The sequence below is a fragment of the Trichosurus vulpecula genome, chromosome 8, assembly GCF_011100635.1.
Source record: "Trichosurus vulpecula isolate mTriVul1 chromosome 8, mTriVul1.pri, whole genome shotgun sequence".
Taxonomy (NCBI): domain Eukaryota; kingdom Metazoa; phylum Chordata; class Mammalia; order Diprotodontia; family Phalangeridae; genus Trichosurus; species Trichosurus vulpecula.
The window spans coordinates 100923153-100950032 of NC_050580.1; the positions used below are offsets into that span (position 1 = coordinate 100923153).

Consider the following 26880-nt stretch of genomic DNA (forward strand, 5'->3'; position numbering starts at 1 on the left):
TCTAACTTAGAAATTTATCCAATTTCCTCTGTTCTTTATCAGAGTGGAAGGCAAAAGCATTGCCAGTATAGACTGAAAGATCCCAATATAAAAAGCAAGCTACTGGCATGGGGCATAGAAACCCGCTCCTGAACCTGAGTTAAGGGAGACCTTAGATGTCTCTCTTAACCAGTTTGGTAGCAAAGTAGAATTTGCACAGGGACATTAACCACTAGACAGTAGATCAGAAAGAAGCCTTCTTTGTGGCTAACTGTGAGGAACGCTGTAAACCCTGAAATGAAAGGAGCGAGCGCGGTAGAAAGCCTGATTTCAGGAGTGACATTTTTCATTATGGCAGAGCTTCTATCTAAATTAAAGGGATGCCATCAGCTTCGTTTAGATCCAAAATTTAGATTTCCTTACAGGTTTCATTTTTTTTTCTTTACAAAAACCTAATTTCCATAAAGATCATTTGCTGAGAACACTTCTATCGTAGGTGATTCTGGGAACATCAAGACAGGGAGGACATAGGGGACTTAACTTATCTCCATCCTGGGGCAAGGGGCATGTGGCAGGAATAATAATATCTTGCACTTCTGGCACATCTTTCATGACATTTACGGCTTCCAAATGGCCCTGATTGTTTTTCCCAGGAGTACATAGAGACAACACTTTCCCTTTTGGCTATAGCTATCATCTTGCAGGCCCTCAGAAGAGACTAAGAAAGGCATCTGAGACTCAGCCCAGCTTTGCAAGAGAAGCGTGGGTAAACTCAGTGATGGACAAATGGAAGCAGCCTGCTCGGAACTACCTGGTTAGGAAGAGGTAGAGTAGTAATGAGCACTTGATTTGGACCCAGAAGGTTGGAATTCAGGCTCTCTCCCTTTACTACTTGAGTGACCTTGAACAAGTCATTTCTCTTTCTGTGCCTCAGTTTCCCTATCCATAAAATGAGGATGTTGACCTAGATCACGATTGGCAAACTGGGGTCCCTAGGCCAAATCTGGGCTGTCTGTTTGTTTTTCCATAGCCCAGATTTGTAGAACTATGGCCAAAGGGTGATAGATTGGTGACCCCTGGTCTGGATGGTCTCTATGGTCCTTCTCTATGAGATTTTAAGGTGGACACAGTTCTCATTCTCTCAGGCATCTTAGCCTGACTACTGGATTTTCCAAAGGCTTGGCATTTTCTATCAAGAGAATAGTTTCTGTCCCAAGAACACTAAATAAAGCAATATACTTTATCAGCTAATCAATCAATGAACATGCATTTCCTCAGTGTCTTAAGGCTCCTTGGATACAAAGATAAAAATGAAACTCCTCCTGCCCTCAAGAAGCTTATATTCTACCAGGATTTATATAATAAGTATATAAGCTTGGAGTCTATCAGGATATACACAATAAATATATGAAATATATATACATTAATTACAAGGTCATTTCAAGGGTAAGGAGGAGAAAGAATAAACATTTAAATACCACCTACTATGCGCCAGGCATATGCTAAGCACTTTTTACAGATATTATCTCATTTTATTCCCATAACAGCCCTAGGAGGTTGGTGCTATTCTACCTCACCTATTTTACAGGTGAAGAAACTGAGGCAAACAGGTTAAGTGATTTGCCCAAGATCACACAGCTAGTGAGCATCTGAGATTGGATTTGAACTCATGGAGACGAGTCTTCCCGATTCCAAGCCCTGTGCTCTATCCACTGCATCATGAGCTGCGCTAGTAGCTAGAGGCGGATGAACAAAGGTTTCATATGGATAAGAGCTGAGTTTTGAAGGAAACTAGAGATTTCTAGTAATCTAATGGGAAAACACTGGTTTGGGAATTAGAGGACCTGAGTTAGAGGATCACCTTACATGGTGACCTTGAGCATGTCAATCACTTCTTGGCTCCTCATTTTTCTCAGATGTAAAGTGTGGGAATTGGTCTAGTTGATCTCAAAGGAAAAAAGGTTGTTGTTAATGATTGCCACTTTTACACTTTGGGTAATTGAGGCTTCGGGAAATGACTCGCACTTAATTTATTTGTTTATTTTTTAATCTAGAGCTTGGAGTAGTGATAATGATGGGCAGTATTGCCTTTCTAAGGCAGGTGGTTGGCAGTTAAGTGGTACAGTGGGTAGAATGCCAGACCGCCTCTTTGTGAGTTCAAGTCCGGCCTCAGACATTTACTGGCTGTGTGACCCTGAGCAAATCACTTAACCCTGCTTGGCTCCATTTCCTTATCTATAAAATGAGCTGGAGAAGGAAATGGCAAACCACTCCAGTATCTTTGCCAAGAAAACCCCCAATGGGGTCACGAAGAGTCAGACACGACTGAAACAACTCAACAACAGCCACAAAGGCAGGCTGGCTTTTTGCTGGTTTGAGTTAATTTAATTTGAGCTTTCATTTGAGATCATTCCCACAGGCCATTCATATCTTCTGCTCTAAATCAGTCAGATTCACTGGTAGGGACTTTTTTCTATCCTGAACAAGTTTCCATTACCTAATTTCTACAAGAATGCACCCAGACAAACAGTCCAACTTGATGGCAAGAGTGAGCAGAGAGAAGGAAGACTCTGAAACGTTGTTAGGAATCATTACGGCAAGCATTATTACAAATCAAGGATCTGTTAAACTGTTGTCAGATGTTATACTGATAAAAAGCCAAAAATTTCCTTCCTGCAGTCACGCTACAAATCAGACCTGAACTACATGAAGGGACTGGGTTGGCTGGCGCTGAGATCCCCGCAGATAGAAAATGTAAAGAAGGCCGGTGAACTCATCAGTGAGGTACTGATAAATCTTTCATGGCCTGGCACATCTGTAGGAATTGTTTACCATTAGAATGCTTTGTTATACCGGGGTGCTGTTGGGGCGGGGTGGGGGGAGGGAAGGGGGACAGAGAACATCACAAGTACGAGAGAGAGCCTGTGCAAAGTCTCGAACACAGGGAATGGAATGTCAGCGTTCCATACAGTAATACGATTTGACCAGGATGTAGAGTGTAATAGCCTTTTATTTTGAAAATATTTTCTAAATGATACCATTTCTAAGGACTCTTAGGCTCATCAGCAAGATGAGCCAATGATTTATTCCATACGTTTAGACTTGACTCATTCCACACATTTAGACATGTATTACCGAGTTGGGAGAAAAGTTATGATTGCCATCCACAGTTTTTATTCGCCATATAAACACCATGAGAATAGGGAAAAGGGTACGATATATTTATCCAAATGGGATAATCACAATGCCCCAGGGCCTCACTGTTGTTCTTGGGGGACAATCCCATGGGTGGGTGATACAACATAGTAAAGTCTTCTCAATACTTTAGTAATTAATTCCTTCTAGGCGTGAGTATGAATAGGTATGATTGATTTTATCCTGATTTCTGTTGAATGGTGAATGTTAGTATGAGATACTAGGGCAGTTTGCACTTTAATACCTATAACATCTATCTTCAGAAGACTTCAGTGTCTCAAAGCTATTTCTTATTACATAGAAGCATCCTGTGCTCCTTCACTCTCAAGGCGTCCTTGCTGCTGTTACCCATAAATAGGGAAAATGTTTCTGAATGAGTAATTGATATATTTCATTTGGGATTGAGCGTAGTAATACCGCATGCAAAAAGTTGCACCCCTGTGTTTCATGAGAATCTTTGTTTTTATTCCTTGCAGGCTAAATATCGTCAAAAGCCGGACAGTATCAAGTTCACTACGGTGGTTGACTCCCCAGACCTAGTCCATGCCAAGAATAGCTACCTGCAGTGCAATGATGTAGGTTTGATGTTATTCCTGATCTCAGCCACTCCTGATAGATGGCTCTCTGCCACATTCATTTCAAACACACCTTAATTTTCAGTGGAGTCCAATGGAGATAAAAGTTTAATTTAACTCAACTGGAGACAAAGAACAGAAAAGTTAAATGTGTCTCTCTACTTTCCGTCTCTGTACATTTGCTATAGTTTTTTCTCTCTCATTCTCATTCTCTGTCTCTCTCACTCTGTCTCTGTCTGTCTGTCTGTCTCTCTCTCTCTCTCTCTCTCTCTCACACACACACATACACACACACACATACACACACACACACACACACACACACACACAGAGTATCTTTGTATCTGCATCTCTGGCTCTTTCTTAATTAGAAAACTGAACTTTACTCCCTGAGTTGAGCCAGAAGTAGAAAAATATTCCTGACATGGGGAAAGATGTAAAATTTACGCCCAAGGACAAAGCCACTTTATTTTTCCTGTTACATATAGTTAAAGTCTATTGGATTTGAGAGAGGATCAGAACTGGAGGCATTCTGTTTTCCCACTATAAAGCCAATAAGACACTGAAACCTTTCGGATAAAATATCCATATCTTTAAATTTTATATTATTTATAGATCACCTCTTTAAAAAAAATCTTCAAATATTCTAATCAACACATACATGGATCACATGCTTGAAAGTCAGCAGAGCATAACAGATGCGAGGGCTGGGCATGGAATCAGAAAGATGTGGGATCTAGTCCTGTCTATCACGGACAACCTGAGTGACTGTGGGCAGGTCATGTATTCTCTCAGTATTCCCAGGAAATTCTCTAAGATTGTAAAGTATAGATGAGACATTGATCTGCAATGAAATTACAGGTGGGTATGTGTCAGTCAGTCAGTGCTTTAGGCTATTTCATCTTTTTATAGACGGATGGTAGTAGAACACTAGATGAAGTATGGCTTTAGAGGGATCTGTCAAAATCTGTCCCATCTCCCTGTGCATTTTTCTATATACCCATCTATCTGAGCAAAACAATGGAGTGGCCATCGTGGCCAAGACAGTGGTAAAAGCTCTGAGACATGCAAAGGAATATATGTATTGTTACAACGATTTTCATACAGATCTGTCTATGATGTTCTGAATTCTATGGAAATGTAGCACCACAAGCTATAATCTATATTTAAACGGGAACCTCTTTTGACTTGACAGCGTCTCTACAGAGCTGGGGACTCAGACTCAATGCACAGGTACACCTTCCTCCCAGATCACCCTGACTTCATCCGAGCCCGTTTGAATGCTCTTCATCTCAGTGACGTGAGTGAATAAACACGTTCTTCCCATTCTGTCTTTCTGTGTTTCAGTGATCAAATGAGGTAACACATGTAAGATGATTTGCAAAACCTTCAAGTGCTATCTCTAAAAGTGCTAGCTCCTTTTATGTTAGCTATTATTCATAAAAACTGGGTTTTATTGATTAGGAAAAACAAAAACAAACAAACAAATAATAATGAATAAGGGAAGGGAAGCTTAGTGAAAAGACCCCTGAACCAAGAATCAGGTGGTCTAGTCCTTGCTATATAGCTTTGGGCAAGTCACTTCCTTTTTCTGGACCTCAGTTTCCCTCCCTGTAAAATGAAAGGGTTGAGTCTTTAAGGTCTCTTCCAGTTCCAACATTCTGTGATTCTATGTTTGGCTTCAAAGCCGTCACTACTATGTTTATGTCTGGCCAGGATCAGCTTCTGGTAGGGTTTTTACTGACTGTAGATATTGTGTTTATTTATTATCCAGAACATTTTTTTTTCTTGTTCTGTAAATTGAACCTTGTTGATGAGGTGATGGTTCTACATCTCAGTGAAGTTTTTTGTTTTGTTGCTTAGTCATTTCAGTCGTGTCTGACTCATCGTGACCCAGTTTGGGGTTTTCTTAGCAAAGATACCAGAGTGCTTTGCCATTTCCTTCCCCAGCTCATTATATAGCTGAAGGAACTGAGGCAAACAGGGTTAAGTGACTTGCCCGGGGTAACAACTAGTAAGTGTCTGAGGCTGGATTTGAACTCAGAGAGATGAGTCTTCCTCACTCCAGGCTTGGCATTCTAGCCTTTGCATCACCTAGCTGAAGCTTAGCAACTTTAAAACCGATCTATTTTTCTCTAGAACAGGAGATTAATGTGGGATCTATGGATCCCCAAAGAGTCTTTAAATAGATCTCAGGAGTTGAACATCCATGAACTTGGATGGGAAAAAATTACATCATTATTATAAAGCTTCCTAGTCATTAAAAGGCAATAAGTAGGTTTCATCTTAGAGCAGGGGTTCTTAACCTGTGATCTGTGAACTTGTTTAAAAAAATTTTTTTGACAAATGTATTTCAATATAGTTGGTTTCCTTTGTAGTCATATGTATTTTATTTTCTGCTCTTAAAAACATTGCTCTAAGAAGGTTCACCTGATAGGCTTCACCACACTGCCGATGGGGTCCATGACATAAAAACATGGTCAAGAGTCCCTACTCTAGAGAAAGTGTTAGCCTCAGAGCTGATCCTTTCACCATGGAATCACTTTATAAATGCACCTAGTAGGACTTTAATAAATACTTGTTGAATGGATGGATGGATGAATGGGTGAATGATGAATGAATATGAGTCCGCATTTCCCCTGCCTGTGGCCAAAATCCTTTTTTGTTTCCCTTAGACATATGCCCTGTGAGTACATAATGGAGGAATCTTGTTTTTAAGCCATACCAAAGGCTGCCCTGTTACCAGGAAGGATTTGAAGTTACTGATTCTAAGCGAATAGGTGGCAGCTTGTCCTCAGGGGCTGTGATCCTATGATAACAGGTAGTGAGGCTGATGAATCAAAAGAAACCTGTCAGATCAGAATAACATGGTCTGAGTGTGTCCAAATGTGGTAGCAATGGGCCACCCAGAGTTCAGCCATTCTTCCCTCCCTGTCCTTCCTATTGTGTCCTGTGGCTCCGTGTGGTTAAGCAGCTGTCACTTTTCACCCCGGAGGTGGCTACTTCTCAGAGGAAGGCAAGATGCTTCTTCTATTTTATGTGTGTATCAGTTTGTGGAGTTTGTAAAGCACCATGGGATCCTTTGCAGTGAATCGTGCTTTATAAATATAAGTTATTATTATTATTTGAAGCTTTTGATGGGAGCGAGAAGGATAATTTTAGAATAGCAGCTTAGGTGGGCCCATCTCCCCCTGGGTCAAAGAGTCCTTTCCTTTGGCGATGCTCGGGCAAAAGGCATCTCTTGTTAATCTCCCTGAAATGTGGGAAGTGCCTTCATCGGAGACTTCTCGTCACCTGCTTGTGGCAGGTTTGGAAACCAGGATAAAATAGGCAGCCCTTTGCAGGGGATTCTTAAGAAGGGGAGGCCCGCAAAGGATCTTGAACATTTGCCTCTAGCGACCGCTACCAATCATCAGAAGCGGTGAACTGAAATTGCCAGCTGGGGTATGTGGCTATGGAGAACTCGTGAACCTCTTATGAAAGAGTACTTTTTGGGGGAGGGCATGTGGGGTGTGTACAATTGGATCAAGCGCAGTACACGGAAGACTGTAGAGGGAAACTGACCTTCCTGGGCAAAGAAAGCCATTGATATTTGTAAGGCAGCAGAAATAACTAAAAATCAAATGGCTTTAATGTGTGAGGATGAGGACAAAACTGAGCATACTGTGATCAAGAAGAAGAGCGCCCAGGGTTCCCATCAAAGGACCCGCGCAATGTAAAGACTCCCAGTGGCAAGGCAAAAACCTCAACAGATTAAAAAAGAGAGAGAGCAAGAGAGAGAGAGTGAGAGAGAGAGCGAGAGGGAGAGAGAGAGACAGAGAGACAGAGACACACAGAGAGAAAGAGAGAGAGATGGAGAGAGAGAGAGAGAGAAAGTGAGAGAGAGAGAGAGAGAGAGAGAGAGAGAGAGAGAGAGAGAGAGAGAGAGAGAGAGAGAGAAAATAGTATACAGAGGGAAGTTACCCTGGGTGAAAGGGTGCCAGGGAAATGAATGGGGGGGGCGGCAATGAAGTTCTGGATTCCTGATCCCATTTGGAGCAAGCATAGTTGGACCTTCTTTAACTAAGCAGGTATTATTAACTTAAGCCTTTAATTAAAAAAAAGTCCAGAGTGTGGGCAAGACTAGAAATATGGGCACCTGGAGTTTTATGCTGAGGGTGGGATCTCCAGGACCTATGTGAAGTGGACTCACCTCTGCAAAGAGTCACCCTGTTGAGTGTGTATGAGGAGTCCTTGTGTCATTTCTGTGACAAAATCACTTCTCTCTAGGACTCAGTTGCTTTATTTGTAAAGTGAGGGCAGCACACTAAATGATCTCTACTCTCCTAACTCTAACACAGTTGGGCTCAGTGTATATTAATAACAGTTAGCATGTCCATGGAGCTCCATGGCTATACAAGTTGCTTCACTCACAGTCTTATTTGATCATCATGATATCAACCCTGTGAGATATGTACTTCCAGTGTTTTTGTCTGAACTTTCCATATGAGGAAACTGAGGCTGAGAGATACTGAATGACTCCCTCAAGGTCACTCAGCTAGTAGGAGGTGGGATTTGAACTCAGAATTTCCTGACTCTAAGTCCAGCAATTTATCCACTCCGCCATGTTGTCTATATAATGTCATGGTGGTAAAGAGTTTCTGGGTTCAGTAAAGTGAAAACCATTTTGCTTCTATTCTTTTCAGGAACCATCATCTGTACAGGAGGTATAATGTAGAATATTAGTCAGTCATTCTCCTTCTGCCTCTTGTGGACCCCTGGCTCTTGACGTGAACTGTAGCATAGCTAATTCAAACATTTTTTGTTTCTGTATGTATAGCCAACTGTGGCGTGATCCACATGGATTTATACGGTTATATCCCTAATACCTGGCACAATCTTCGTTACTCAGTAGATGCTAAATAAATGTTGCTCGTTGGTATTGATGACAATGGCTGTAACGATATAGATCAGGCTTGGACTGGTTTGGTCATCTCAAATACATTGACCCAGCTAAAGACTTAGGGATGGTGCATGATGATATTATTTTTTTCCGTTTCTCTGTGCCACCTTCTCTAATCAATATTCTAAGTCCCCCCTCCGGGAAAAAAGAAACCACTAGGATGAACCTCATTTTTCAGGGGGCAAAACTAAAGGCCCCCTCCCCACCCAGTCCACCTAGGCCAGTGACCTGCCCTGCCTGACTTATAGAGCAGTCATCAACAGAGCTGGGCTGAAGATACAGCTTTTCAATCTGCTAGGCTGATGGTCTAACAACTGTCTCCTGCTGCCTCTCTTCTCTGTGGATGGATAAAGGACAGCTATCCACTGAGATCTCCATGCGACACCTTTCATGGATCCCCTCAGTTATTTTTTGGGAGAGAAAAACCTCTTTAACACATGAAGGCTCTAAAGAGTTTGATGCCTATATTGGTGATGTGGAGCTCTACCTGAAGACCTCCTGAAGGAAATGATTACAAATACCTGGGGGGTGTGTAAGTACAACTTGAAAGGGAAAGAATGAAAGAGGACACTGATAGAGGAAGATATTAAATGCATGGGGCACATACTCAACCGGGGTTTTTGACAGTATATTAAATTCAAGTGAAGGCTCTTGCCTAGATGTTGGCACCAGGGGTGGAAACTAGATTTAGGGCATCTCGGAACAAAAATGTATTGTATGGCATCAAAGTCAGGCTGAATAGGTTCCCATAAAGCCAGAGGAGCTAATGAAAATACATATGCTGGGACATTAGGACCAAGATGTTGGAAAGGTTTGAAGAGTAGAGTTTTTTTTCCCTTGGAAATTTTCATTCTAGTGTTTAGATGCCACAAAGCCCAGGAGGCTGCGTCAAAAGACAACATGGAGATATGTTACAGGTGGTAAAGCCAGGCTAAGAGCTGGGAGATTTGGGTTCTAGTCCTAACTGCAACTTTAGGTCTGTGACCTTGGGCAAATCGATTCACATCTCTGAACTTCAGTCTTTCTCATCTGTAAAAGGGGGAGAGTAATATTTGTGGCAACTAAAAACAGAACTATTTTAGAGGTCAAATGTGAAAGACTTTTATAAACTATGGAATAACATATATACGTATATATGTGTGTGTGTATATATATATATATACATATATATATATATATATATTTGTATGTATAAATGCTGATTGAAAAGTTTTCCTGATTATCTGATTATCAAGGAGAGCTTCAAAATGTTTTCCACAGAGTGGCTGCCCTAAATACACGCTGAATGAATGAATTCAGGAGTGAAAAAATTCTCAGAATGAAGCACTGATTACTACTCTTGTCTATGTTTAACGGGTCCTGTTTAAAGTAACCACAAAGAAGGTATTTAGTACTTGAAATAAATTTATGTGACACTTAAAACCACTTATTCTCTTCTCTCTCTCTTTTTCTTTCCTAACCTTAGAAAGCATATAAGACCTCTTGGGAACAGATTCGAGCAGCTGGCTATGACTTCAGGCTGGATGCCATCCCTTTCCAGACTGCCAGAGCCTCCCGAGAGATTGCCAGTGACGTAAGGAACCCCGGCCCAAGGCTCTCCCTCTGCATCCACTATCCCCAACTATGTAGCTTTACTGTGATTTGGAAACAGACAGCTGGGACCCACTGAAGATAGTTCCCACTTGCTCCCTTGTTATATATTTCAATGGAAGCTGTTCTAGACCTTAGCCAGGAGTGGTTTGGAAAGGATGTAGTAAAAAAAATTGCACGCTTAAAAGTAAATGGCACACAGAACCAATTAACAAAAAGCTGAATCATGAACTTTTTAACAACAACAACAACAAAAGCCTCCTTCGAAGGGAACTCCTTGGGTTAGATCATTTAACTCTAGACTGGGGAAAGTGGTGACTGTGAGAAGAGACACATTTCTCTTCCTTCTGGAGTCATATATAGAAGGGAGGGGGAAGGGAATAAGCATTTATTTAGCACCTACTATGTGCCAGCCGCTGTGCTAAGCACTTAAAAAAATAAATATTATCTCATTTATTTGGTTCTCACAACCATCTTGAAAGGTAGTGCTATGGTTATCCCCATTTTGCAGTTGAGGAAACTGAGGTAAACAGAGGTTACCTAAAACAGAGTAAACAGAGTTATGTGACTTGCCCGGGGTCACACTGCTAGCAAGTGTTGGAGGTCAGATTTGAACTTAGTTCTTTTTAACTCCAGGCTCAGCATTCTACCCTTTGTTATATCTGTATCTATACACACAATCTATAAATGTAGAGATATAGATATATATGTGTGGATAGATATTTCTACATCTTTGTGTGTGTGTGTATGTATAGAGAGATAGACATATAGAGATACAGATATGTATCTCTATATCTATATCCATATATGTATATTATATGTTTCTCTCTATATACATATGTCTGTATATTTATCTCTATATAGCTCTCTCCTCTCTCTCTCTCTCTCTCTCTCTCTCTCTCTCTCTCTCTCCCTCCCCCCCTTTCTCCTCCCTTCTGTCTGTCTGTCTGTCTGTCTGTCTCCCCCCTGCCCAAATTATCATAGTGACTAGGAATCCACTGAGGTGATCTGGCAGATAAGGGTATCACCAAAGGAGACCTCTGTGCCTAGGAAAGAACAATGAGCTGTCTCCTTCTTCCCTATAGTTCAGGTACAAAGAGGCCTTCCTGAGGGATCGGGGGCTCCAGATCGGGTACCGCAGTGTAAATGATGACCCAAGGACAAAGCACTTCCTGACCATGGGGAAACTCCAGAGCGACAATGAGTACAAAAGGGAATTCATCCAGAGTAGGCCACGGTTCCAGAGCCGGATGGACCAGCCTGGGTTTATCCATGCAAAAAGGAGCCAGGAGCTGGCCAGTGATGTCCACTACAGACAGCACTTGCACCAATACACCTGTGACCCGGAGCAACTCAACCTGAAGCATGCCCAGAGGGCCCACAAACTGCAGAGCGATGTAAGTCGGTGACCATAGGCTTCTCTCAGCCCTCTCGGACCCAAGTAGCAGAGGAATTCCTAATTTCATTAACTTATTTTTTCCCTACAGGGCCGAAACAGCATTGGGGCGGGGGTGGGGGATAGAGTGCTGGATTGGGTATTGGAAAGGCTTGGGTTCAAAACCTGCCTCTGACACTTACCAATTGTTGGATAACCCTGGACAAGGGACAATCTCTCTCACCCTCAGTTTCCATATGTGTAAAATGGGGCTGATAATCGCTACTACTTTACATCATGGTTGTTGAGGGGTTCAGATGAGCTGGCGTGGGGTCCTAGGTCTCTGGAAGCTGGAAGGGACCTTAGAAACCATTTAATCTAAGCTCATTTTACAGAGGAGGAAACTTAGGTTCAAGGAAGTTAAATTATTTGCCCAAAGTTACATAGCTAATAAGTGCCTGAGACAGGATTAGAACCGAGCTCCTCTGATTCCAGGGCCAACACAAATCTTTAGGCAATACTGCTGTCAACTCCAGTTATTCTTTCATGAACAAAGTTATGCTATAAATGGGTGATCGATTGAATGGCTTTATCACAGGGCTTCAAAGTATTCCAATGGACCACATTTCAACCACAGTTTATAGTTGTTTTATTGGGATTGGTTTCCAATGTTTTAATGCTCTTAATGAGAAATGACATACTTCAGGGGAGACTTATATGGAATATAATTCTATATATTTCACTGCTGGATGCTGGGTGATGTGAAACTTGAGCCGATGTTGAAACATATAGAAAAGGGATATTTACCCTTTTTTGTGTCTAGCAGACCCCTCTGGTGAAGCCTGTGGACCCCTTTCTCAGAATAGCTTTTTTTGTATTTATTTAGCATTGAATTTCCCCCCAGTTACATGTAAAAACAATTTTTAACATTTGTTTTTAAAACTTTGAGTTCCAAATTCTCTCCCTTCCTCCCTCCCTAGCCCCCTCATTGAGAAGGCAAGCAATTCCATATAGGTTATATACGTGTAGCCATGTAAAACATATCCATAATAGTCATGTTGTAAAAAGAAAATATTGACAAAAAATTCAAGAAAATAAAGTGAAAAAAAACACAACAAAAGTTGCTTCAGTCTGTATTCAGACACCCTCAGTTCTTTCTCTGGGGATGGATAACATTTTTCATCATAAGTCCTTCAGAGTTGTCTTGGATCATTGTACTGAGAATAGCTAAGTCATTCACAGCTGATCATCTTACAATATTGCTGCTACTTTGTACCCATTACATTTCACTTTGCATCAACCCATATAAGTCTTTCCAGGTTTTTCTGAGAGCATCCTGCTCATCATTTCTTATGGTACAATAGTATTCCATCATAATCACATACCGCAACTTATTCAGCCATTCTCCAATTGACGTGCATCAGAATAACATTTTTAAATGCATAAAATGAAATACATAGGATTACAAAGGAAACCAAAGTTTAGTGAAAAAACTATCCTTTTTCCCCATCCAAGTTCACAGCCCTCCCTGAAATCTATTCATAAATCCTTTGGGGATCCATGGACCTCAGGATGAGAATACCTGATATAGGGTATGAGCACTGAGAAGAAATTCAGTGCTCATTCAGGCTAGTCACCCTCATTTTACAGAGGGAGAAATAAAGACCCCAAAGTTCTACGGCTAGTTAGTGGCAGAGGCAGTATTAGAACTCAGGTCTCTTGACTTCCTGCCCAGTGCCCTTTCTCACTGTCCCCTATTACAACTAATTCCCCCAAAGGAAAGAGGGAAGGTCAAGGAAACTGTAGATCAGTGTGTTCAACTTTAGACTTACAGGATCTTTTCATGCAAGATGGAGTGGCTCATGGCTTCCTTCACTGACAGAAAAAGAATTTTGTTTTACTCCCAGCTGCTTTTTAATATACAATCTAACCCAGGGATGGGGAACCCGTGGCCTTGAGGCCACATGTGGCCCTCTAGGTGTTCAAGTGCGGCCCTTTGACTGAATCTAAAGTGTGGCACTTGAGAACCACACGTGGCCTTGAGGCTGCAGGTTCCCCACCCCTGGATTCTAACCCATTAAAATCAGCCAAACCCTAATGATGTTTTTGTTTCTCACTTTCCTCCCTACTCCCACCCCAATCCAGGTCAAGTATAAATCTGACTTGAACTTGACTAGAGGCATTGGCTGGACTCCTCCAGGCTCCTATAAAGTGGAAATGGCGAGAAGAGCAGCTGAACTGGCCAATGCCCGGGGCCTAGGACCTCATGTAAGTATTTTGACTCAAACTTGCCTCAGCCTGCCGGGCAGCTGCAAAGCCACAAACTCATCCCGGTTTCCTCTTTAGTTTATTTGGGGCTGTCACTCAAGAAACCTGAAGCACCATGCCAATAAGGTGCCTGTTTTCCTGGGTCTGAGATGACTAGGCATAGGAACCTGTGGTTCAGCGTCCCACAAGGTGTCTCTCATGTTGTCCTGAAGAGGAAAACTGGGCGTCACCACATCAATACTGAGCAAGGGCAGCCTGCGTCTCAGGTTCCACTGCTTGCTCATTTATGTTGGTCAAAAGGGTCAAGGACTCAACGACTGAAATGGTTTTTGTTTTGAGCTCTGCCTTCTTCAGAGTAAAGAGACTTTGTCAAAATCAGGTGCTGGATTTTCCTTCTCCCTTCTCTTGCCTTCAGAATTTTTGTTTTTGTTTTTTGGGGTTTTTTTTTGGTGGTGGCGGGTGGGGGGGGAGGCATGGGAAGGGGGAGGGGTATAGGAAAGGAGGGAGCAACATAGGAAAGGGGGACGAAGTGGAAATTATAAATGCTTCTGAGGCATCTTAGACTCTTCTTCTTAGGAAGGTTTTGGATTTCACTCAGATGGTGTCTTTTCATTTCCACAGGCATGGACCGATCCCTCTGGGGAGAAAGACAATAACCAGGGGAATGTGAACCCAGATGCTACTGAGATTCTGCACGTAAAACGGAAGAAGGCGTATCAGCTTGTAAATGAGCAGCCTCCATGCAGAGTGTTTGACGAAGAAACTGGACATAGAAATAGCACCCTTCCCCCCATCCCCCAGATCCCCCCAAAAGGCACATTTTAGATTCTTGAGGTTTGGAGGGCTGGCCTCATATGTCAGGAGGGGTCCTAATTGCCTAAGGTGCATAACAACGCCCACCCGCTCCTCACCGTTTTTGAAAATCAGCATCGTTACTCTAGGGTGTCTTTTTTTCTCTTAAAACATTTTTGAAAATGCTGTCACTATGAAATAAAATGTAGATCTTTATATTTTCAATTCAATATATTAATAGCCTGTATTGAATATTGGTTCTGTCTAGCACCTCATCCATGTGTGGTACTGAATAAAGACGCTCCGACATGACTGGAGTCATCCTTGTCCATTCTATAAGGGTCCATGTTGTGACTGTTCTTAGTCCGGACATGTGCTCCAAGAGCGATGACTTCTAGACTACAAAGACGTATGAACTGAAGAAAAAAATCCTGGAAAATTTAAGGTCCCTTCCACGATTCCTTTGGAAATGATAGGAGATAATAAGGGGGCATAGAGGGCTATTATGAAAATGTTGTTTAGAGAGTCATGGAAGACGAGACAAGCACGGTGGAAGTGGAGATTATTTCTGTTTAGCCCCAGTGAAAGTCTTTAAATTGGTTGGCTATAGCTAGAAGGGCGTTTGGAGACTACACAATCCGACTGCCCCCCATTGTACAGATGAGGAAACTGAGGCCCAGAGAAAGGAAGTAATTTGTCCATGACCAACACAGCTAGTTAGTGGAAGAGTCAGGACTAGAACACAGATTTTTGACCAATCTCGATCAATCCAATGTTATCTCTTCCTCTCTGACTATTTACTTCTTGAGAGTAGACTTTCCTTGTTAGTTTCAACCAACAAGGCTGTAATGCGATGAAGAGGAGGATGGAGATGAAGATGCTGTTACTTGTGCCTGTATCAGCTACTAGCTTAGGCACTGTCTACTGTGATCCAGATTCTTCTCGAATGGTGTCTTTGATCCAGCTGTGGTACTTGGTCACTAGAGTGTAGACTCCTGGTTTCTTTCCACATGTAAAGCCCCAGCTCACAATCCCATAGAGGTAGTATTTGCCATCCCTTTCACAGGTCAAAGGGCCACCAGAATCACCCTAGAGGAAAATAAGACAGTTAGCCTTGTAGTAATAGCAGAATTGTTTGTGGGGGTGGGGTCTGCCATGAAGGTGATGCCAAAGGTAAGAGGAAGGGAATAAGTACTGATTCCTCTCAGTCCTAGGAAAGGAACAAAGAAACACTGTATATTTTCCCCTGGGGTTCTAATCCCTACCCATGACCCATTCCCTATTTCCTTTGCTTAGACTCAACCACAGACTATCCCTGTGGTTGGGTTGGTAGCTTCATAAGGCCATCCTGTCTGTGGCATTAGGGGATAGGGATACAACGAATGATTCAAAATCATGGATAATCTAAAAGCTCTGCTTTTGTCATTAGCTTCAATTCTCTGGAGTCTCATACTACACACAGCAAAGCAATGAGTTTCATCATTAAAATTATACACATTCTGTTTCATTTCATTGTTTTTTTGGATTACAATATTGTGTATATTATTTTTCCTGGAATCATTTCTTATGTCTTTTAATGTTTTCTTGAATTCTTCATATTTATCATTTTTTTCAGTGCAGTAATATACCATTACATCCATGTGACACATTGGTTTAATCGTTCCCTAGCCAATAGACACCTACTTTGTTTCCATTTCTTTACTACCACATTAGGTAGTGCCATAAATATTTGGTTGTATATGGCATAGTCCATTCTGTCTTTGACTTTCTTTGGGGTATATGCCTAGCAGTAGGTTCTCTGAGTCAAAAGGTATGGAAATTTTGGTCACTTTTTGCCCTGTGTAATTATAGTTTTCCACAATGGTTGGAACAATGCCCAGCTCTATCAACAGTGTATTAGTATGCCTGCCCCTTTTTCCCATATTGAATATTTCCATCTTTTCTCCTTTTTTGTCAGTTTGCTGGGTGTGTTTCCTCTTCTTTTCCATCACAAATTCTAAGATAGATACGTCACTTCCACCCAAGGTTCTGGTTTCCTCCCCAGAAACTAATTTTCTTTGTTTACCAGAATAGGTTGAGAACAACAGTTCCATTAATTGCTTCCTCTACCTTTTGAAGCATGAAAATATCACTAGGAGAAGCCAAGAAATTATTAGCTTCTTTGCTTTTGGAAGAAATAAAGAGATCTATAAAATATCTAGATAACTAAAGTTTCCTATTTGTATTTCATACCTTGGCTTCAGGCAAATATATTAAACAGAAAACAAAAAACCAAATCGCCCTTGTTAGATGCACTCCATTCCTACCAAAGAAATTCTCATTTCTATATTTTAAGCAATGGTACAGAAATACAAATCTTGTTCTTAGATATTATCTTAACAAGATGTTTAGACCCCAAATTTGACCTTCTCTTCTGAAACCCTTGGTTTCGGTTGCAATAGTGATGAAAATACCACCTGTCTTCCATTTCTTATCCAAGACTTTGTAACTCTTACCCATACTTTCTGGTTTTGATGTTACTTTTTTCTGGGAGTATCCATTAGAATTACCAGAAGTGGGTGGTAACATTCATAGACCTCTTCCCAACATGAAAGGGACAGAGGCAGGGCATAGAATTTTAGTCTACCAGCTTAACAATAGAGGGGAAGCCTGGTTATCAGTTTGATAGGGAAGAATATGGATTTTAATGGTTATAATAAAGTTTGTGGAATATCTATGATGTTGAATTATCTCTTCTATCCCTTTAACATCGGTAGGGTGATTTTTTTTTTTAGGATTTAAATCTCATGGCTAATGGCTGTGGGCAGGGCAGAGTGGTAGAGATACAGAATTGACGGTGAATTATACTTTCCCAACACCTCCCTGTTATTCCCCCCCAAAAGAAACTGGGACCTAGAGAAGGAAAATGACTGTATTTAGATGAAATCAAGTTAAAATTGGCATCTATAAAGGATATTGACTGTAAAGAATAATGACAACTCTCAAGGATTATCTGAAGAATATCAGGGCAAGAGATTGAGGAAAGCGTTTATAGGCTAATTTTATACATGTGACTCCCAGGTCCTTTTATTTTTTTTTTAAACTTGAGTTCCACTGACTGTTGCCCCTTCCTTGAGTCACAGCGTAGTCTTATTAATGAAGCCTCATCTCTTACCCCTATTCAGGGAATGTGGCAATTAGAAGTGATTCTAAAGACAGATAATTCAAAGTTGACTACCCATACATATGCAAACAACAATTGTCAGGACAGATTGGAGTCACAGAATGTTGAAAGGAAACGTACCCTAGTAGATAGGATGCTGGGCTTGGAATCAGATTGTGCTCAGTTAAAATTCTGCCTCAAATACTATACCTTAAGTGCTTTGCAAACTTTCCATTATTATTTAGATATAATCTAGTTCAACCTCTTCATTGTACATAGGGAGAAACTGTAGCTTAAGAGAACAGATTTTGGTGACATGGTATATTAGTACCCCTCTAACGCTCAGACCAGGGCTTGGTACACTAAGACCTATGGATTTTCACGGGACTCGTAATACTGACACGAGCAGTGTCATTAACTCTAAGCATCATTGCTTGGTTATTCCATAGCTCATCATTACACAGATTTCTGACAGAGGATTCTTGAAAGTGTTCTTGAAACACAGATTACAAACCGAAATGGCATGCTTAACCTAGAAGGATAATCACCATCCTGTCCCTCCATGCGAGGGCTTTTTGGAATTCATTGTATCTGTTGTTGTTAATTTGTTTCAATCATGTCAGACTCTATGGGACCACATTTGGGTTTTCTTAGCAAAGATACTGGAGAGGTTTGCCATTTCCTTCTCCAGCTCCTTTCACAGATGTGAAACTGAGGCAAAAAAAGTAAAGTGACTTGTCCAGAGTCACATAGCTAGTGTGTGTCTGAGGCTGGATTTGAACTCAGGTCTTCTTGACTCTAGGTCTAGGTCACTCTTATACATTGAACCACCTAGCTGCCCATTGTATCTACAGTAGCACTAAAAAACTTAATAAAAGACCACCCCACTCCCAATGCCTCCCAACCAAATTAGAGTAATGAAATGTGACATACTTGGCAGGAGTCAGTCCCCTGTCTGCCTGCACAGATCATGGTGTCATCAATCAAGTTGTTATACTGGTTTGGAGCATTACAACGAGATTTGGAGATCAGTTGGACTTTAGCATCCAGGAGATGACGAGATGCTTTTCCTACATGAGAATAAAGGACAAATACTATTCCTGATGAAACATGGAGAATCTTACTACTATCAAGGTTATTGAGAGAAGTCCAAAATTTAGGTAAGGAGGGAGAATTTTCCAAGAAGCAGCAAGACTTCTGGAGGCTGTTAGACATGTTTTCAAGCTAAGTCAATATGTTAATACTTCAAGAATATATACTTTCAGTGGTCCAGCAACTCCCTCCAGTATAAGGCAGAAAGCAAACCCTCTATTACATAGTAGATATGTCTTAGGGAATTAATCGCCTGGGGCTCAGAGAGGGCTTGTCACATAGTTAGTAAAAGATCAGAGGCAGAATTCAGACTCAGGTCTTCCTGACTCCCAGTCAAACACTGTATTCATGAAACTTTCCTCAAGAGCTCCCCTCATCACTGCCCCTCAAATAAATCAGATTATCAGATTTCCAGAGCCATCATTTTTCCTGTCAAAATATAGAAACCAGCTCACATTTTCATTGGCTTGTTTTATCAGTCTCTGCTTACAAAATGCCAAATAATCATTGTTGAGACCAATCATATTCAGAAAGACAAAGTAGAAAGGATGCAGAATTTGGAATCAGAACACTTGGGTTCAAAACCTGACTCTGCCATTTGCTATCTGTGTGACCTTGGGCAAATCATTTCACCTCATCTATAAAATGAGAGAACTAGATGAGATGACCTGTAAGGGCTCTTCTTAAACTAAAAACATTAAATGAAAAAACATTTCATTTAACAAAAATTTATTCTGCCACCCCCTCCCCCAGACAGAAAGAAAACTAGAACTCTTGTGACAAATATACTTGTGACAAATATACATTCAGAAAATATAAATGTCTTGTTCGGTACTCTGAGTTTATCATCTGTCAGGAAGTGGATAGCATGCTTCCTCATTGGTCCTCTGAAATTGGGGTTGGTTATTGCATTAATCAGAGATCTTAAGCTTTTAAAGTTGTTTGTTTTTCACTGTTGTTATTGTTGTGTAATTTATTTTCTAGGTTGTGTTCACTCTGCATCAAGTCATACAAGTCTTCCCAGGTTTCTCTGAAGCCATCCTTTCAATCATTTTTACAGCATATTGGTATTCCATTTCATTAATATTCTATAATTTGTTCAGCCATTTCCAATTCATGGACAGCCACTAGATTTCCAGTTCTTTATCACCCTTCTTCCTGCCCCCACTGACCCACACAAAGCTTTTCTAAATGTTTTGGTACATGTAGGTTCTTTTCCTCTTTCTTTTCTCTCATTGAGCTTTGATACCACTAATAGGCAAACACCTGGGTCAGAGGGTATGCACAAATTAGTGATTTTGGGGACATGATTCTAAATTGATTTTCAGAATGGTTGAATCAATTCACAGCTCCTAACAGTACATTAATATGCCTATTTTCTCATAGACTCTCCAACATTTGTCATTTTCTTAAGGTTGCAAAGAAAATATTTATAAAGCACTTTGCATCACTTAAAGGGCTCTATAAATATTGTTTGCTATCATTACTATTATTATTAATTAAAATTTTATGATTTGGGGTCAAATAAATTTGTATTACTATACAAGGACTGCATATTTCAACAACATTATAATAAAAGCTCATTTAGACAGAACATCACACAGCTGAAGGGCACCTTGGAGATCATCTAGTTCATTAGGTTGCGAGCTTCTTGAGGGAGGGACTATCTTTTGGCTCTTTTTGCCTAGAACGTCTGTTATTGTTGTTCAGTTGTTTCAGTTGGGTCTGACTCTTTGTGACCCCATTTGGGGTTTTGGGGGAGGGATATGGAGTGGTTTTCCATTTTCTTCTCCAGTTCATTTTACAGATCAAGAAACTGAGGCAAACAGGGCTAACTGACTTGTCCAGAGTCACAAAGCTAGTGTCTAAAGCCAGATTTAAGTTCATGTAGATGAGTCTTCCTTATTCCAAGCCCAGTTTCACCTACTTCACCCACTTCACCACCTAGTTGCCCTGCCTAGAACACAGTAGGCACTTAATAAATGCTCTTTCATTAATTGACTAGTGCAGTAGCGTATTTTTTAATAGTAGTCCATGTGATCAAAAATTTAAATGCATGTGGACTTTGTGAACTTAATTATATACTTAATTACATTCAGCTTCAACTATAATTATTAATTGATCTAAGTCTGCCAGCATGACATCTGATGCACAGTGGCAGGCAGATTGGGCCCTATTGGACCACTCACTCTTGCATACTATCTAATAAGATGCCAATTTATTTTGCTAAAATTTTCAGGTAGTTTATAACCCAGTGTCAGTTGGTCTACATTTCGTGTAACCAGGGATTTAGCTTAATCCTTTCAATTTTTATAGATTAGGAAACTGACATTTCCAAATGATTAACCCAAAGTAACACATAAGAATGTGGGTCTCTTGATTGTAAAAAGAGGGAAGGAAGGAAGGAAATAAGCAATTATTAAACACCTACTATGTTCTAGGACTATGCTAAGTGCTTTACAAATATTTCATTTGATCCTTGCAACAATACTATGGGAAGTAGGTGCTATGATTATCTTCATTTTACAGTTGAGGAAACTGAGGCAGTCAGAAGTCAAGTGACTTACCCAGGGTCCCACAACTAGTCACCGAATTTGAAACTGAGTTTGAACTCAGGTTTTCTTGACTCTAGCCCTTCATCCTACTCACTGTTCCACCTACCTACCTTTAGGCTAATTCTTTGCCCATTATACTGCAATGACAGGTAACCAGACTCTGGCAAACTAGAATTGTATATTACCCATTCATTCTTTCATTCAAAGAATATTTGTTGATACAAGTTAAAATAACACAGTTCCTTGCCACATAGTAGTTTGAGGTTTAGAAACAGATGGTTTCTGTTTTCTACTTTTAGAAGAGAGCTAAACAACGTTAACACAGGGAGATGCAAGGAGCCTATTAAAAACCAACACGCCTTCTAAAATATCCTTGAGTAAATACAGACCTATAACCTATACCTTCCACGTCCACAAAATTACAGAATGACAACATTTCAGACATAGATGGAGCTTCAGAGACCAGCTAGTCAAGGCTGTGACCTGGCAGAAAATTCCCTTTGCCAAAATATCTAACAAGTGGTTATCAAGCCTTTGTTTAAAGACCTCCAGTAAGAGAGAACCTACTCCTTCCCTAATCTTACTTTTGCACAGCTTTAAATGGTATGTGGGCAGCTAGGTGGTGAAGTGGATAGAACACCAGGCAGGCCTAGAGTCAGGAAGACTCATCTTCATGAGTTCAAATCTGGCCTCAGACACATACTAGCCATGTGACCCTGAACAAGTCACTTAACCTTGTTTGCCTCAGCTTCCTCATTTGTAAAATGAGCTGGAGAAGGAAATGGAAAACTATTCCAATATCTCTCCCAAGAAAATCCAAAATGGAGTCAGGAAGAGTTGGACACGATTGAAATGACTACACAACAGGGAAAATGTTAGGAAGTTGTCTCTTACCTTGAACTAAAATCTGGCTCTCTGTAACTTATAGCCCTGAATGTAATAAGGCAGGAAATTTTTTTAAATTGAGAAATATTTATGAAACAAAAATGGTTTTCTGGTTAGCACTGAATTAACCATTAAGTCGGTTAAATAGAACTCCCTCTTGGTCAATCATAGTGGTTAACTTGCAAATTATACATATGTTTTATTGTTATTCATTGATCCATTTAAACCTGTTTCTATTCCAGTTAAATAAGGAGGAGATGGAGGGGTAGAAGAGGGGCAGAAAACCAATTTTCACTACATGCCTAAAAAAAAAGCTATGTTTGAAAACAATCCAATTTTTTAGTTCTTGTCAAATAATTGAAATAATACTCCAGACCCCTTTATTCTGGAAAACAGATGATCTGCAGCACCATGAGAACAGAGCCTTCACTTTAAAATATTGACTAAATCTGGGCAGAAGAGATAAATAGCTTGTTTGGAAACTAACAACCTCTTTGAGTATCAATATTTTTATTTCAATTTTTGGAGGAGGGATTCTATCTCCAAGGCTTAATGTTTTGTTTCCAAGAACATTTGTTTAATTGAACTGGGTGCATGTGGACATAGCAGGGAGAAATGGTATATATTCATTGAGGATCTTACCTGTTGATGTAGCTCCCCATCCAGAAATATAGCATTCTGTCTGAGAAGGAAATGGTGTCTCAGATATGCATGCTGTTTTCACATACTTAGATTCCAGAGCACAGTGGCCATTCACTGGCTTTAATTTGAGCAAAGCTAGACAACAAAGAAAGGAAGAAATAATAAGCTGCTGTGGAATCTTGTTGGTGAGACATCAATTTCAGCCTATTAGGGAAGAGGCGGGGATATAAATATCTGAATTTTTTGTCCATGTTTGTCTCTGGTCAGTCCTCTTCTAAGAAGCACAGAGTTGCTTCATTTATATGTTTGGTGATGACTTCTGAGGAATAATAGGGACATAATAGCAACCAATATTGATACAGCATTTTATGATATGAAATAGAGATATCTCATTTGATTCTTACAACTCATATTTTCATAACATTTTATAGTCACAAAGAGAGGTTAAATGATAATCAGACAGAATTCAAACCTAGATTTCTTCCTGTTTCTAAGTACGATAACCTTTTCTCAGTTACACTAGGCAGCTGTATAGAGTAAAAAATGTCAGAGAAACCCTTGTTTAGCAGATGACTGAATACATAGTTTGATTTTAGGAAGTCCAGAAGATATAATGCTTCCCACATATTTTCTCTACCTATTTGGTTGAAATATCCCAGTGATGGTGTGATTTGTTTAGCCTAATAATTTGATCTCTTTTAAAATTTAAATCTTCCTGGGAAACACTTTAAGTTGTTATCCATCATTACCACCTTAGCATACGTTAGTTTCAAATCATCTGAGGTCTAAAGTTTCAGAGAGTTCCAGAGCACAGAACTGAGAGTTCATGTCCAGAGACAAATTTTATCCTGCAATCAACTAAATGGTAGGTGGGAAGACTGGCTGCACCCTACTCTTGCTGTGATAGCCACTTTTGAGGCTTATCTCTGATACAGTCATATCTATCCTTTTCCTCCAACATTCCTCTCTCCCATACCTGGCAATTGAGCAAGCTCCCAACCTCCCCCCAGAATAAAGTGAGGAAGGCTTGTGTTGGCACTTCAGGGCAGTTAAAATATTAACTAACTTTAGCTGCTGCCTAGGTACCACTGGGAAAATTCTGCCTCATTTCCTGGCACCACATCAGATCACCTCAAGACTATAACTAGGACCTATGGGAGGGGTCTGCCTTTGGGGGGTAGTGACCAGTGAGTAGGAACACCACATCACTCCTTTTCATTCTGGATAAAGCAGAGTGAACAAATGCATGGATGGGTGATGATCTGCATCATCCAGGGATTGATCTTCATTGGTGCAGATTATTTCCTCACTGGGAGCTGCTCAAAACAATGAAATCGTTGGCTCAACCCCCCTTCCCCACCCCAAAAGAAAAAACCCTTAAGAACCTGGGCATCATTTTATAAAAGTCCCCTAAGAGCAAAAAGCATTGGAATAAATGTGGAATAGAAATTTATAGGCTTTATAATGTTTACAATTGGTAAGAGGTTTCTAGAATCTTCTAGATCCAAGCACCCAGGAAAATATGCCCAGCAATGACCCATAATAAAAAAAACACTTGCCAATATCGTTAGAGGGAATTTCATTTTCATCTTGATAATCTGGGTGGGCAAATATCTTCTCCACCTTAAATTTCTGCTCATGGGTTTCAGACTTCATCAGGTCTTGTTCACCAAGAACAACCTGCACTTCTTTGGCTTTTAACCTATAAGAGCAAAATTAGAAAGAAGACAGAAAGTTAAAACACATGTCCTAGCATTTATTTGGCAAACCTAGAGAGGCTTGGGCAAATTGTTCAGTAGGCCCAAGACAATGCTATATATTAGAATTTTATACTAATTGGCTCCCAGAAACACTTATGGACAATAGACCACTTCATCCTCATAATTTCATCAATGTTACCAGTGAACCAAGTTGTCAGACCAGGTTTCAAAACTTTAGTTGATAGAGCCTCCATTTTCAGTTGGTCTGATGCTCATTGACAATTCACTTAACCAGTGATAGATTCTATCTTTCTAATATTTCTCATATATGCCCTCTTCTCTTCTCTATCACTCCCACCATTCTGGTCCAGGCTCTCCATTATCTGTACCTGGACTACTTCCATGACTTGCTAGTCTGCCTGCCACAAGTCTCTCCCCACTCCACTCCATTGTCTTCTCAGCTGTCAAATTGATCTTTCTAAAGCATAGGTCTGTCACCTCCCCCAACCCCTCCAATTCAATAAACTCCAGTGGCTCCCTATTGCCTACAGGGCTAAATATAAAATCCTCTGGTTGGCATTTGAAGTCCTTCATAATCTAGCCCTGTCCTACCTTTCTAGGTTATAACACCTTACTCTTTCCCCTTCTACCTCCCTCCAGCCCTCATACTTTGCAAGTCAGTGACACCGGCCTCTTTGCTGTTCCTCACATCTCTCAACTCCAGGCATTTTCATTGGCCTTCCTCCATGCCCGGAATTGTCTCCTTCCTCATCTCTGCATCTCGGCATATCTAACTTCCTTCAAGTCCCAGTTAAATTTGATCTTTACAAGAAGTCTTTCTCAATCCCTCCTGAATGCTAATACTTTTCCATTGTAGATTATTTCCAATTTATTCTGTCTAAATTTTGTTTGAATGTTGTTTCCTTCATAAGACTGTGAGCTCCATGAGATCAGGTGTTGTTGGGGTTGTTTTGTTTTGTTTTGTTTTTCTTTGTATTTCTAGTACTTAGCACAGTGTCTGGCATGTAACAGATGCTAATGCTTGGGATTGGGATTGGGAACCTATGTCTGGGAACCCTGGACTATGGCTCCTCTTTGTCCTGCAAGGCTGGGGTGCACTGCATTCTGGGAATGTCCTAAAAAGACTCAATATGACTTTGAGTATTCACCACACTGCTTTAGGATAATGGAATTTGGAGATGGTTGTAGCCTTGGTCATAAAGTCCAGTTCTTCCAATTTACAGTTGAAGAAATGAAGGCCTATACAGGTTGAATTGATGCCCAAAGTTAGATGGAGAATAAATAGCAAAGACCAGGATTCAGACTCAGTTTTTTTTATTCCATACTCCATGCTTTATCCAGTATATCATGCTGCTTCCCATGTATCTGAGTTGGAGAATTTTCTAGCTGGATTTTGTGTATTCCCAAGTGGAGCAAAGTCTCAGTGTACTGACATTCCCAGACAATCAAAGTTGTCTTTGGTGCCATTCTCCCCATCTAATCTTTTACCTCCCCTAGTTTCCAGACCCCCTAGCATTCTCCTTCTCCTGTGAGCCACTCTTCAGAACTTTCCCTTTCTTTCCTAGCTCACCCTCCATTATTAAAATTTGCCATCATCCTTTGGGACTGACAAGGTAAAAGCTAATTGATTTGATAAAAGAATCCCCTAGCAGCTTATAAACTGTTCTATTTCCAGGTAACACACACAATTAATAATGTGAACTTCCTGCAAAGGGCTGACTATTCTTGGGTAGATGGGCTACCATCAAATTTTATTATACTGGTAACTGTCTATAGACAGAACAGACCAGTCCTGACCATCAACTTATCAAATTCCAGAGTTGGGATGGTTTTCTTCTGGGAAAAGGAAACCTCTCTTTTGAGGGAGGTTTTTATAATTCTGACTCAAGTAATGTAAAAGGACTTGATATATGGGACAGGGACTGATTAGTCTTGGAGCTCTGGTTAGAATAATGCCAGTATATGGGGATTGGGCTGCTTTCCTCCAGTGGCTTTGGAAGATCTCCTTCCTAAGTCATGTGTCCTCAGTGGCTACTAAGGATTCTGCCCAGCAGAATGGAACAAAAGAATGTAACTTATGGCAGAGTGTTTTTTTTTTAAATATCAAGCAGGGGCAATATACCTCAA

At 40.5% G+C, this 26880-nt stretch overlaps 2 protein-coding genes across 5 annotated transcripts in view; one reads left to right on the forward strand and one right to left on the reverse strand.

Annotated features, from left to right (window-relative positions):
* The window catches only part of LOC118829017 (nebulin related anchoring protein), an 87314-nt gene extending 72286 nt beyond the window's left edge, over positions 1–15028 (forward strand). For all 3 annotated transcript variants that reach the window (XM_036735942.1, XM_036735941.1, XM_036735943.1), the window contains 7 exons: positions 2659–2763; positions 3651–3749; positions 4945–5049; positions 10157–10264; positions 11367–11678; positions 13802–13924; positions 14546–15028. In XM_036735942.1, the coding sequence (XP_036591837.1) occupies positions 2659–2763; positions 3651–3749; positions 4945–5049; positions 10157–10264; positions 11367–11678; positions 13802–13924; positions 14546–14749 (1056 nt within the window). In that variant the 3' untranslated portion in view covers positions 14750–15028. The remainder of the gene's footprint in view (positions 1–2658; positions 2764–3650; positions 3750–4944; positions 5050–10156; positions 10265–11366; positions 11679–13801; positions 13925–14545) is intronic.
* Positions 15029–15128: 100 nt separating this feature from the next.
* The window catches only part of HABP2 (hyaluronan binding protein 2), a 54065-nt gene continuing 42313 nt past the window's right edge, over positions 15129–26880 (reverse strand). For both annotated transcript variants that reach the window (XM_036735945.1, XM_036735944.1), the window contains exons 10-13: positions 24592–24734; positions 23033–23167; positions 18792–18928; positions 15129–15805 (exon numbers count right to left, since the gene is read on the reverse strand). In XM_036735945.1, coding sequence (XP_036591840.1) covers positions 15638–15805; positions 18792–18928; positions 23033–23167; positions 24592–24734 — 583 coding nt within the window. In that variant the 3' untranslated portion in view covers positions 15129–15637. The remainder of the gene's footprint in view (positions 15806–18791; positions 18929–23032; positions 23168–24591; positions 24735–26880) is intronic.